Below are 13,091 nucleotides of genomic sequence, written 5' to 3'. Positions count from 1 at the left end.
ATGTACATTGTATATATTTCTCCGACATGAAATGTACCTATTGAAAACCCATTGACTAGTCCAGAAGCTAGCAATCTCTGCTCTAAAGATACCCAATGACTTGGCCTCTGTGCCAACAAATTCAACAGACTCGCTTCCCTCGGGCCGAAGAACTTCCTCCTCATCTCTGTTCTAAATGCGAGGGGCAGCGGCTAAGATCAGCGCGAGGGAGCTTTGCGCGTTGCTTAAACAGTAACCCACAATCCAGTGCGTGCTGTCAACCCAGCTTCTCTCACCAATTCCCGGCTCCGAGCCTACTCGAAGTAAACAGGGCTAATAATCTCTAAAAAACTATGAGCGATGAGCTCATTGCAACAGTGAGGGTCACGGCCAGCAGGAGGAGGTTCATTCCTCCAGAGGGGAGTGTCGATCTCGTCAGCACAGGCTCACTGGATCCAGTGCAGGACTCCCTAAAGGTTAATTTGCAGGTTGAGTCTGTGGTGAGGAAGGCAAATGCAATGTTTGCATTCATTTCACCAGGACTAGAATATAAACGCAAGGATGTAATGTGGAGACTTTATAAAGCTCTGGTGAGACCTCACTTGAAGTATTGTGAACAGGTTCGGGCCCCCTTATCCTAGAAAGGACATGCTGACACTGGAGAGGGTTCGAAGGAGGCTGACGAAAATGATTCCGGCTTGTCATGTGAGGAGCGTTTGACGGCTCTGGGCCTGTATTCACTAGAGTTCAGAAGAATGAGGGGTGACCTCATTGAAACCTATCGAACGTTGAAAGGCCTCGATAGAGTGGGTGTGGAGAGGATGTTTCCTGTGGTGGGAGAGTCTCAGACCAGAGGACACAGCCTCAGGATAGAGGGGCGTCCTTTTCGAACGGAGATGAGGAGGAACTTCTTTTGCCAGAGAGTGGTGAATCTGTGGAATACGTGACCACAGGCGGGGTGCGGAGGCCAAGTCATTGGGTGTATTTAAGGCAGGGGTGGATAGATTCATGATTGGTCAGGACATGTAGGGGTACGGGGGGGAAGGCAGGAGACTGGGGCTGAGGGGGGAAATGGATCAGCCATGATGAAATGGTAGAGCAGACTCGATGGGCCGAGTGGTCTTATGGTCTAGTAAATCACCTCTCTAATATCTGCTAGTGACAAACTGTATCATTATTGAAACTGATGACATGTCAGTACCTGGTCATAGTCATAGTCATACTTTATTGATCCCAGGGGAAATTGGTTTTCGTTACAGTTGCTCCATAAATAATAAATAGTAATAGAACCATAAATAGTTAAATAGTAAAAAGTAAATTATGCCAGGAAATAAGTCCAGGACCAGCCTATTGGCTCAGGGTGTCTGACCCTCCAATGGAGGAGTTGTAAAGTTTGATGGCCACAGGCAGGAATGACTTCCTATGACGCTCTGTGCTGCATCTCGGTGGAATGAGTCTCTGGCTGAATGTACTCCTGTGCCCACCCAGTACATTATGTAGTGGATGGGAGACATTGTCCAAGATGGCATGCAACTTGGACAGCATCCTCTTTTCAGACACCACCGTCAGAGAGTCCAGTTCCATCCCCACAACATCACTGGCCTTACGAATGAGTTTGTTGATTCTGTTGGTGTCTGCTACCCTCAGCCTGCTGCCCCAGCACACAACAGCAAACATGATCGCACTGGCCACCACAGACTCGTAGAACATCCTCAGCATCGTCCGGCAGATGTTAAAGGACCTCAGTCTCCTCAGGAAATAGAGACAGCTCTGGCCCTTCTTGTAGACAGCCTCAGTGTTCTTTGACCAGTCCAGTTTATTGTCAATTCGTATCCCCAGGTATTTGTAATCCTCCACCATGTCCACACTGACCCCCTGGATGGAAACAGGGGTCACCGGTACCTTAGCTCTCCTCAGGTCTACCACCAGCCCCTTAGTCTTTTTCACATTAAGCTGCAGACTAACTAGTGTTTTCCTCTGCTCCACAGAACCCAAACTTACTGAACAAAGCACAAAACAGCTGCCCCATGTACTGCAAGGAAGCACCGAGGAGCCTTGAGCAGCAGTTACAGGAACACAGGTGAGGGGGCCCCCGGGTCACCCCGAGCTGAGGGTCGTGTTACCACTGGCAATGCAGCTCTTCGCGTGACAGTCACCCGGCTCGGAGTTCGGCCCCTGGCATCCGAAGGAGTCGATACGCCCTCCCGACGATGGTAATCCGTGATTGTCGACCCTCCCGCGATTAGGCCGGGAAGGGCCGGGAGGGCCTGTCCGACCTGAATCAACGTCCCTCCGGCCGCCAGCGTATCGGAAGCCCGAGGCCCCGGCGGCGTAGCAGTCAGCGCCACGCCGTGGCCTCACAGGGGCGGGCCGGAGCGTGGAGTCCAATTCCGCCCCCCCACCCCCAACCTAGCGACCCCGCGTGGGTTTCCTCCCACAGTCCGAAGGCCCGATATAATGCCGGGGGGTGGGGGGGGTCCACGTGGAATGCCGGGCGGGTGGGGCTGAGGCAAGGGTCTGTGGCTGAAGCTTATCTTGCATTCTCTCCCCCTCTTCCTTCACCTCGTCCCCAAACCCCATTTCAGGCTGCAGCAGAAACGTCTGTTTCTCCAGAAGCAGTCCCAGCTCCAGGCCTACTTCAACCAAATGCAGATCGCCGAAGGCACCTATCCCCAGCCGGCACAGCAGATGCCCGCCCCTCACCCGGACGTGCAGCCGCCGTTCGGCATGGCACAGCCCCTGACGCCCGCAGAGCAGATGCGCTGCGACCCGTTCCTCCACCAGCACTACGAGCTGCAGCTCCCTCCGCCGCAGATGGGCCCCTCGCTTCCGCTGCAGGCCCGCCTGGAGCGGCAGCTGCCGTTCCCCTACCAGCCCTGCAACGTGGTCGGGGCCACGGCGCCCGAGCTGGGCTACCCGGAGCAATGCCCCTACGCCCTCGACCAAACCCAGCAGGCTGCCCTGTCCCTGACCGAAAACCAGGCCGGCGAAGCCGCTGCCGACCCACCGGAGGCCTACAAGGACGTCGCGGTCCCCGAGCTGCCGGGGCTCTTCGACTGCGAGATGATGGAGACCGTCGACACTCAGCACGGGGGCTACGTCATGGTGAACTGAGCGGGCTGCCGCGTGACTTCGCCGAGGAGGGAGGGATGGCCGGAAGAGAAATGGAGTCCATTTCGTCGTGTGCGTTTCGAGATATCACTAAACCTGACGACGTTTTCCCTTCGTAAAGCGTAGCTGGGGGGAGTGGAGATCTGCAGTACGGAATTGGCTCACTTGTAGAGGTGGCCGCCGTGCGGTTCTGCTGGGCCTCGGGCGGCTGAGAAGGAAGAGTGAGGCAGGAGAGGCGAACCTTATCAGGGCGCGTGCACTTTCCCGAAGGGGGGGGTGGTGGACAAACACAATGGAACAGCAAGCGCGCAACTCGACATCGGACAGGGTGCAAAACGGACTGTATTGGTTCCGCCAAAAGAAAATAGCAATACATTAAGCAGGAAAACTTTGAGCTCAAGAGCTGGGAAATCCACGGAAAATACGATCTAACCATCCCAGCCCCACGTACCTCCCGCGGAACGCCGGCCAATGCAATCTGTCTGGGGTGGCTGGCAAGTGTGCTTAACTGCTTTAAGCTGTGACCCCCCCCCCCGCCGCCTCCCCCCCAGAAACCGAGTAACGGAACTCGTTTATCGTACTCCGAGGTAACCCGTCCCAGATCACCCAGGAGAGAGAGAGAGAGAGCCCGAAAAAAACTGCTTGACTCATACATTTCACATGCCAGAGGGTGTTCCTAGATTACAATTAGCACCTAGGATAGAAAGTTCGAACAATGTTATCATTTTTGAAAAGCACCTCCTTCGGGGGGCACTTTGTGTCTACGCGCCTCTGGATTCTGGAGGAGGTAATTCGACGTGTTAGTACTCGTTCAGTGTTTGCTTTCAAGGAATAATTCATTGTAATTTTGAATTTCAAACATAAGTTGCTGGTTGCTAATTAAAGACGTTGTACACTTTGCCTAGGGTTTTTAGAAGTTCTATGAGAAATAAGCTTTCCATACAGAAGCTGTTGTGTGAGGTGTGATGTGTCGTGCCTTTCCCTTTTCCTCAGCTTCCTTTATTTTAAACGTAAAAGCAACACATTTCGGGAAAACCGTTTCGGCAAACGATGCCCCAGTTATACTGGCAAGTTAACCAAAGTCACTTCAGAGTAGATCCCGCAGGGTTCCACTGTGTGGGACTCAGGGCTTTGTCTCGCTCTGCGTTCAGACTGACCTGTATGTAAAGAGTAAAAAGCAATATTTATTAAGTGTTTTCAAGAGATGATTGTATACTGAGATGGTTGTTTTTGTGTACTGTCAGAATAACGTCTCCTCTTTTTCCCTCTTGCTCCGTTACACGCAAGTCATAGTTGAAGTTCAATCTTCTTATCGTTCAATGACGTGTACGCCGCCGAGCAAAACAACCTTCCTCTGGACCGAGGTGTCATGGGGTTATAGGAAAGTACAGTGCAGAATCCGGCCCTTCAGCCCATCTGCTCTGTGCTGGAACCGTTTAAGCTGCCCGCTCCTATCGACCTGCACCGGGGACCATGGTCCCTACCACCCGTGTGCCTATCGAAATTTCTCTTAGACGTTGTAACCGAGCTCGCCCGCACCACCTGCGCTGGCAGCTCGTTCAACTCTCTCACCCACCCTCCGAGTGAAGAAGTTTCCCCCACACGTTCCCCTTAAACTTCTCACCTTTCACCCTTAACCCACGACCTCTGGTTGTCGTCCCACCCAACCTCAGTGGAAAAAGCCTGCTTGCATTCACCCTATCTGTACCCCTCATAATTTTGGCTACCTCTATCAAATCTCTCAATCTTCTACGTTCCAAGGAATAAAGTCCCAACCTATTCAATCTTTCCCTATAACTCTGGTCCTCCAGTCCCGGCAACATCCTCATAAATTTTCTCTGTACTCTTTCAACCTTGTTTACATCTTTCCTGTAGGTAGGTGCACGGCATAGTACATATATAACTTACAGACACACGCACACACACACACACACACACACACACACACACACAGACATACAGACACACACACACAGAAACATACAGATACACACACACAGAAACATACAGATACACACACACACACACACACAGAAACGTACAGATACACAGACACACCCTCACACACACAGAAACACACACACTCAGACAGAAACACACAGACACACACTCACACAGAAACAGACACACACAGAAACACAGTCAGTCACACAGAAACACACAGATACACACAGATAAACACAGTCAGTCACACAGAAACACACACCCTCACAGAAACACACACACACAACACATAAAGTAATCTTACCACAAATAATTAGGTGCATTTACGACACAAGTTAAAAAGTAAACAGTGTAATGTTACTGGTGCTTCATACATGATTAAATTAATTTGCAAAACCACTTGGCCCGGAAATAACTAAAGTCTGTAGGACACAGACCTTTGAAGCTGCCAATTTTGTAGTGACAGCTGGCATTGACTTTCCATTCCACCATGAAGTGTCGACACTGTGGAATTTGCACTCTTAACTCATCGCACCTCAGCCTTCTGTCCTCTTGATTCAAACGCGAGACCTTTGAGCGCGCCTCCCCGCGTGGAAAGGCTGGCAGGCGCGGCCACGGGTCCGTGTGGCCTCTGGGAGACATCGCGCAGTGGCTGATGCCGGTGTGGTGTTCCTGAGGGCCGGCTGGTCAACAGCACCGGGCGCCCCCGGTTCACCCGAGCGTTGTCAGGGGTCACGTTCTCCCCCTCGGCATTCCTTGAACCCACTTCTGCTGGCGCTCGTTCGGTCTCCCCCAGGCTGACAGGGTGCACAATGAACCGTTGTGGGCCGCCGGTGCCGATCGGTGCATCCCATCTGCGAACAGTGCCGCGCCCTGCCTCTCCCTCCCACCGCCGCGCCCCGACGTTTCATGCCTGGCTGCTACTGAAGAGTGGAGATGATTTCAAAGTGTTGCTTTCTGGATCACCTTTGCAATTTCCTACTCACACGCAGCCCAGGGGAGACAACCGTTGCCCCCTCCCCTGCATTACTGCTCTCAGACCCAAGGTGGTGGTGATCTGCTAGGTTTCCTCTCCCAAGCCCTCTGCCACTGTGTAATTAGCAGAGGAATACACGACATCTGATGAAGCATCTTAAACAAATCACAGCCTTCAGTCTTCACTCAGCCACCAACGCTCCCGTAACATTTTCTCAAGGTGCGACTCACTGCAAGTGTTACTGCAGCTGAGCTTCATTTCTGGTTTTCCGATTTTAAAGGAAAACTCCTCACACCTCAGCAGGCTATAGCTGTGACATTGCAAGTCCTCCGAGAATGGCCCCTTGGCTTTGTTGTGCCAAGGTGTCTGGAGGAGCAGAATGCGCGACACGCTGTGCTGGGATCGGGCTCTAATATACCCACGTGGTGTATTGAACGCAGCGGGTCGACGTTGACAGAGACCAGGCTGTCTTTGTGTCTGACAGCGACTGGGGTGATTTTTTGTCTGACAGAGAGTGGGGTGTCTTTGTGTCTGACAGAGAGTGGGGTGTCTTTGTGTCTGACAGTGACTGGGGTGACTTTTTGTCTGACAGAGAGTGGGGTGTCTTTGTGTCTGACAGTGACTGGGGTGACTTTTTGTCTGACAGAGAGTGGGGTGACTTTTTGTCAGACAGCAACTGGGGCAAATTTTTGTCTGACAGCGATTGGGGTGTCTTTGTGTCTGACAGAGACTGGGGTGATTTTTTGTCTGACAGAGAGTGGGGTGTCCTTGTGTCTGACAGAGAGTGGGGTGACTTTTTGTCTGACAGAGAGTGGGGTGACTTTTTGTCAGACAGCAACTGGGGCAAATTTTTGTCTGACAGCGATTGGGGTGACTTTGTGTCTGACAGTGACTGGGGTGATTTTTTGTCTGACAGAGAGTGGGGTGACTTTTTGTCAGACAGCAACTGGGGCAAATTTTTGTCTGACAGCGATTGGGGTGACTTTGTGTCTGACAGTGACTGGGGTGATTTTTTGTCTGACAGAGAGTGGGGTGACTTTTTGTCAGACAGCAACTGGGGCAAATTTTTGTCTGACAGCGATTGGGGTGTCTTTGTGTCTGACAGAGACTGGGGTGATTTTTTGTCTGACAGAGAGTGGGGTGTCTTTGTGTCTAACAGCGACTGGGGCAAATTTTTGTCTGACAGCAATTGGGGTGTCTTTGTGTCTGACAGAGACTGGGGTGATTTTTTTTGTCTGACAGAGACTAGGGCATCTGTGTTTGATAGTGACTAGGGTGACTTTTTGTCTGACAACAACCGTGGTGTCCTTTTTGTCTGACAGAGAGTGGGGTGACTTTTCATCTGCCTGCAAGTGGAGTGAATTTTTGTCTGACAGCGACTGGGGTGAATTTTTGTCTGACAGAGAGTGGGGAGATTTTTTGCCTGACAGAGACTAGGGTGTCTGTGTCTGACAGTGACTGGGGTGACATTTTGTCCGAGAGTGGGGTGACGTTTTGTCCGACAGACACTAGGGTGTCTGTGTCTGACAGTGACTGGGGTGATATTTTGTCCGACAGAGAGTGGGGTGACTTCTTGTCTGACAGAGACTGGGGTGAATTTTTGTCTGACAGAGAATGGGGAGATTTTTTGCCTGACAGAGACTAGGGTGTCTGCGTCTGACAGTGACTGGGGTGACATTTTGTCCGACAGAGAGTGGGGTGACGTTTTGTCCGACAGACACTAGGGTGTCTGTGTCTGACAGTGACTGGGGTGATATTTTGTCCGACAGAGAGTGGGGTGACTTCTTGTCTGACAGAGACTGGGGTGAATTTTTGTCTGACAGAGAATGGGGAGATTTTTTGCCTGACAGAGACTAGGGTGTCTGCGTCTGACAGTGACTGGGGTGACATTTTGTCCGACAGAGAGTGGGGTGACGTTTTGTCCGACAGACACTAGGGTGTCTGTGTCTGACAGTGACTGGGGTGATATTTTGTCCGACAGAGAGTGGGGTGACTTCTTGTCTGACAGAGAGTGGGGTGAATTTTTGTCTGACAGAGACTGGGGCGTCTGTGTTTAATAGTGACTGGGGTGACGTTTTGTCCGACAGAGAGTCTGGGGTGATGTTTTGTCCGACAGAGACTGGGGTGACTTTTTTGTCCGACAGAGACTGGGGCAGCTTTTCAGACCAATAACTAGGGCCTCGCTGAGCTGTACACCGAACAGCACCTAACGGGGGTGAGCACCCCTCCCTTAATCCTCCTTCCCGCTCCCTCAGCCACCCGCTCTCACCTGGCCTTAAAAGCTGTTGGGTGGAAAGGAGTATTTTTCAGTTCCTCTGACCCGTAGCCAGTAGCTTATACTGAACCCTTCCCTCCCAAACCGCTTCCTCTTCCTCCCCCCACCTCACTGCCCAGGGAGCATGCAGCAAGTCCAAAGCAACGCAGTTCCACGGATGTGTCTGGAGACTGTCGGTATCTGCCTCCGCTGGGGACAATAGTCTTACCCCTGAGCTTTCACTCGAAGCCGGCTTTCATGAACACCCATTGAACTATAGCCCGACACGGTCCGTAATCCGAATTCGCTGTTGGAAGTGTTTTTACCTTTGTAATCTTTTAATACAACAAATACTTTGAAGAGACTTTGGTGCAATGTATAGAGTTAAGGTGGTGACGGAGATTTAAGTGCAATATGTGTGGACATATAGAATGCATTCTGTTAATAGCCAATGCACTACTGTATATGCTCTTGATGTATGAGAAAAAAAAGCTGCTTTTTTACGATTTGGTAATTAAACAATAGTGTTGCTTCTACAGTAACGGAATATCATACACCTAATGGACCTTGTGAAAAACAATAGTCTATGGTTACATTGAGAAAAACTGTGTATTTTACTGGTGTGACACTGCCTTTTCTTTTTCTGTCTGTGTAACTCGCAAGGAGAGAACCTGGCAGTCCTCCGTACCTCAAGAGCAACATTTTTTTTGTATGACTATGAGAAATTACGAAAGTGACTTTTTTTTTGGAACTATTTGGCAGACGTCTGTGCCAGAACCACGTGGAGAAGATGCTGCTGAGATTTATGGTAGTTTGACAAGCAATCTTTGTACTGTTAACCAAAGGATAATTTAAATCGGTAACTTCAAGGATCTAGGGAAATGCAGTTCATGTATTGGTCCAAATTCCAGTTTGATTGAAGAATAAATCAAGGTTGTAGTGTTTGAGCAATAACCCAGGGTGTGTGTTTTATCTGACGGGGTGCAGTGGAGTTTGTATTTCTGACTGGGCTTTCAGTTTGACCCACGCTGCCGCTCCTGAGTTTCAAGTTTATTGTACTGCTGCCTGTACATCTGTGCAACCAGACAGAACGACGTTCCTCCAGGCCATGGTGCACCCACAAACGTATATCACACACAGCACAGCTCATAACCAGAGATATTTACCACGTCTGGATATCCAACACCAAGGCACCACTCTTCGTGTCAGCCACATAGAACACAGAACACGTTTAACAGATCTTCTCATCTTCCAATATGCTCCTCGTCTGTCATCGATATCCCTCTGTCTACTGCCTTCACGTTCAAATATTTTCATCTTCAAATATCCTCCTCCTATCATCCATATCCCTCTGTCTATTCCCTTCACATTCAAATATCCCTCCGTTTCCATCTTCAAATATTCCCCTCGTCTATTATCCATATCCCTCTGTCTATTCCCTTCACATTCAAATATCCCTCCATTTCCATCTTCAAATATTCCCCTCGTCTATTATCCATATCCCTCTGTCTATTCCCTTCACGTTCAAATATTCCTCCGTTTTCACATTCAAATATCCCTCTATTTCCATCTTCAAATATCCTCCCCTCATCTATCGTCCGTTTGATAGGTTTCAATGAAATCCTCCCCTTTATTCTTCTGAATTCCATTGAGTACAGGCCCAGAGCCATCAAATGCTGGGCTGTGTGCTTTACCCATCGATTTGACCTCAGAAAGTGCAGCCCCTCACACTTGCCTGCATTAAACTCCATCTGCCACTTCTCTGCCCATATCTGTGACTACGCTTTATCTCACTGTATTCCGTGATCGTCCTTTACATTGTTCATAACTCCCATCAATCTTGTTGTCATCAGGAGACTTGCTAACCCACCCAAATCTACAGTTTCGTATCTATCTCTATCTCTACCACAAACAACCGAGGTCCTTTCAGGAGACCTCTGGCCATGGACCTCCAGCCAGAGTTACAGTTCCCCGACTTCTAAGAACGAGCCAGTTCCAAGTAAACTTAAAATACCACCCTGGATTCCAAGCATTTCTACCTTCTGAATGAACGTACCATGAGGAATCTTGCCAAGTGCCTTAGTAAAGCCCATGAGATAGCCTTACCCTGGGCAGGGACGTTCGTCACCTCAGTGAAAACCTCAGTCAATTTTGTCAAACATTACCTGCCCTGCGCAGAGGTAAGCTGACAGTCCCTAAACAGGCCATACCTTCCAAATGCACAAAATGCATCTGGGGTTGAGAGGGTGAACAGCTTTAGGTTCCTCAGCATAAACGTCACCAAGGATCTCACGTGGTCTGTACATACCGGCTGTGTGGTGAAAAAAGCACAACAGCGCCTCTTTCACCTCAGACAGTCGAGGAAGTTTGGTCTGGGCCCCCCAAATCCTAAGAACTTCCTACAGGGGCACGACTGAGAGCATCCTGACTGGCTGCATCACTGCCTGGTACGGGAACTGTACCTCCCTCAGTCGCAGGACTCTGCAGAGAGTGGTGCGGACAGCCCAGCCCATCTGTAGTTGTGAACTTCCCACGATTCAGGACATTTACAGAGACAGGTGTGTAAAAAGGATCATTGGGGACCCGAGTCACCCCAACCACAAACTGTTCCAGCTGCTACCATCCGGGAAACGGTACCACAGCATAAAACCCAGGAGCAACAGGCTCCGGGACAGCTTCTTCCACCAGGCCATCAGACTGATTAACTCACGCTGACACAATTGTATTTCTATGTTATATCGACTGTCCTGTTGTACATACTATTTGTTACAAATGACCATAAATGATACATTGCACATTCCAACGTAAAGATTTTTACTCCTCGTGTATGTGAAGGAGGTAAGAAATAAAGTCAATTCAATTCAATTCAGTTCAAATCCTATCGCTCAGTTTCCTCTCTAACGTGAGGCTCACTGGCCGATAATCACCTGGATTTATCCTTATTTCCCTCCTTGAACAGGGTCACAACATTTGCTACTCTCCAGTACCCCAGGATCTCGCCTTTTTTGCTAGTGAGGACACAAAGTTCTTTGTCAAAGCCCCGGCAATCCCCTCGCCTGCTTCCTTCAATATTCCGGGATACATCCCGTCAAAGGTTCATCCTACCACCAAAGTACGTACGCGGAATTCAGCTCTGGAGATCCGTCTTCTCCAGATAGCCAATGAAATACAGAAAAACCCTGGAAGTCGTTGAAAGAAAGATATCCCCCTCCCATCCACGCGAAAAGAAACATAATTCGCAAACCCCAAACAATACCCTCCCCAACCAAACCCCTCCCTCGCACAATAACAGATCTCCCTCCCGGACACAGCAGCTAAAATATCAGACCCCCAAGCCCCTCCCACAACAAAAGAAGCTGCAATAACATCTAAAACCCCCAGCCCCTCCCGCGCACGCAAAAATCTAACAGATCGATCACAAGGGAAGACACCAACAAGGACATCAGGCCCCAAATACTCTATTCTTGGTTGCTGCAACTGTAACGAAACCCAATTTCCCTCGGGATCGATAAAGTATGACTATGACTACGAAATGCCCAAACCCTCCCTCACCCTTATAAAAAAGCAGCATATGGTCTACTTTGCCGATTGGCAGCAAGAAGTAAGCGGGAAAAAAACACCAAAGGAGACCAATATAAAGTACAGTCCACACCAATGTTTTGGGATTTTGTAAACATCCCCCATCAGCACTGACTATAGTGCGGTAACCCGTGCTCAGTCCTTCTTCCGACCTTCGACCCCGACGCGGCCTCTCGGACTCCGGCCCCAATTCACAACCCGGGAGCCTTTTTCCAGAAGACTGGACACTGCACCCTCCTTAGTCCCAGCTCACGAGCATCGGCCGACTTTGCTTTCACTTGTCTCCAACTCCTGCTCCTCAGTACATACTGACGGAAAATACTCACTTAGCACCTTGGATTTGGGGAATCCAAGCACAAATTCCCTCCTTTGCCCTTGAGAAGGCCCACCCTGTCCCTAATTCTCGATGTGAGTATAAGACCGAATGTAGGTCAATGAAAAGTCCAAGACTGGAAGAAGCTGCAGAAGATCGTGAACACGGCCCAGCACATCACACAAACCAATCTTCTGTCCGTGGACTCACTTTAAACCGCACACTGTCGGAGCAGTGCTGCCAGGATAATCAAGGACACGACCCACCCAGCCAGCAGACTTTTCGTCCCTCTTCCCTCCGGGAGAAGGCTCAGGAGCTTGAAGACTCGTACGGCCAGATTTGGGAACAGCTCCTTTCCAACTGTGATAAGACTGCTGAACGGATCCTGACCCGGATCTGGGCCGTACCCTCCAAATATCCGGACCTGCCTCTCGGTTTTTTTACACTACCTTACTTCCCATTTTCTATTTATGATTTATAATTTAAATTTCTAATATTTACTAATCTTAACTATTTTTGATATCTTTAATATTTGTAATTCAGGGAGCGGGAAGTGCGGAATCAAATATCGCTGTGATGATTGTACGTTCTAGTACCAATTGTCTGGCAACAATAAAGCGTAAAGTATACCGTCGAATTCGCCCTGGTCCTGCTCATCAGGGACTTTGCCTGGCTTCTCTTGCTCTTCTTACTCCCCTGCCTCAGCACATTCCTGCTATCTTTATATTCCACAAGGGCCCAGGCTGATTTTACCGTCCTAGACCTTGCATATGCCTCTTCGTTCTTCTTGACTAAATTCAGAGCATCTCTGCCCATCCGCGGCTCCGGAATGCGGCAACCCTGGACTTTGGTCTTTAAACTACTCCCACATGTCTGAGTGGATGCTTCCTCCTTAGCCCTTGAACTACTGCGTGGTAAATTTTTCCTCCCCATTC

General features: G+C 49.7%; 1 protein-coding gene across 2 annotated transcripts in view; it reads left to right on the top strand.

Moving 5' to 3' along the window:
• sik2a (salt-inducible kinase 2a) overlaps nucleotides 1–3,990 on the top strand; it is a 249,348-nt gene extending 245,358 nt beyond the window's left edge. For both annotated transcript variants that reach the window (XM_072238566.1, XM_072238567.1), the window contains 2 exons: nucleotides 1,968–2,059; nucleotides 2,565–3,990. In XM_072238566.1, coding sequence (XP_072094667.1) covers nucleotides 1,968–2,059; nucleotides 2,565–3,093 — 621 coding nt within the window. In that variant the 3' untranslated portion in view covers nucleotides 3,094–3,990. The remainder of the gene's footprint in view (nucleotides 1–1,967; nucleotides 2,060–2,564) is intronic.
• Nucleotides 3,991–13,091: the final 9,101 nt, after the last annotated feature.

The sequence above is a fragment of the Mobula birostris genome, chromosome 20, assembly GCF_030028105.1.
Source record: "Mobula birostris isolate sMobBir1 chromosome 20, sMobBir1.hap1, whole genome shotgun sequence".
Taxonomy (NCBI): domain Eukaryota; kingdom Metazoa; phylum Chordata; class Chondrichthyes; order Myliobatiformes; family Myliobatidae; genus Mobula; species Mobula birostris.
The sequence above is the reverse complement of the archived record's forward strand: the minus strand, read 5'-3'. Positions and strand labels throughout refer to the sequence as shown.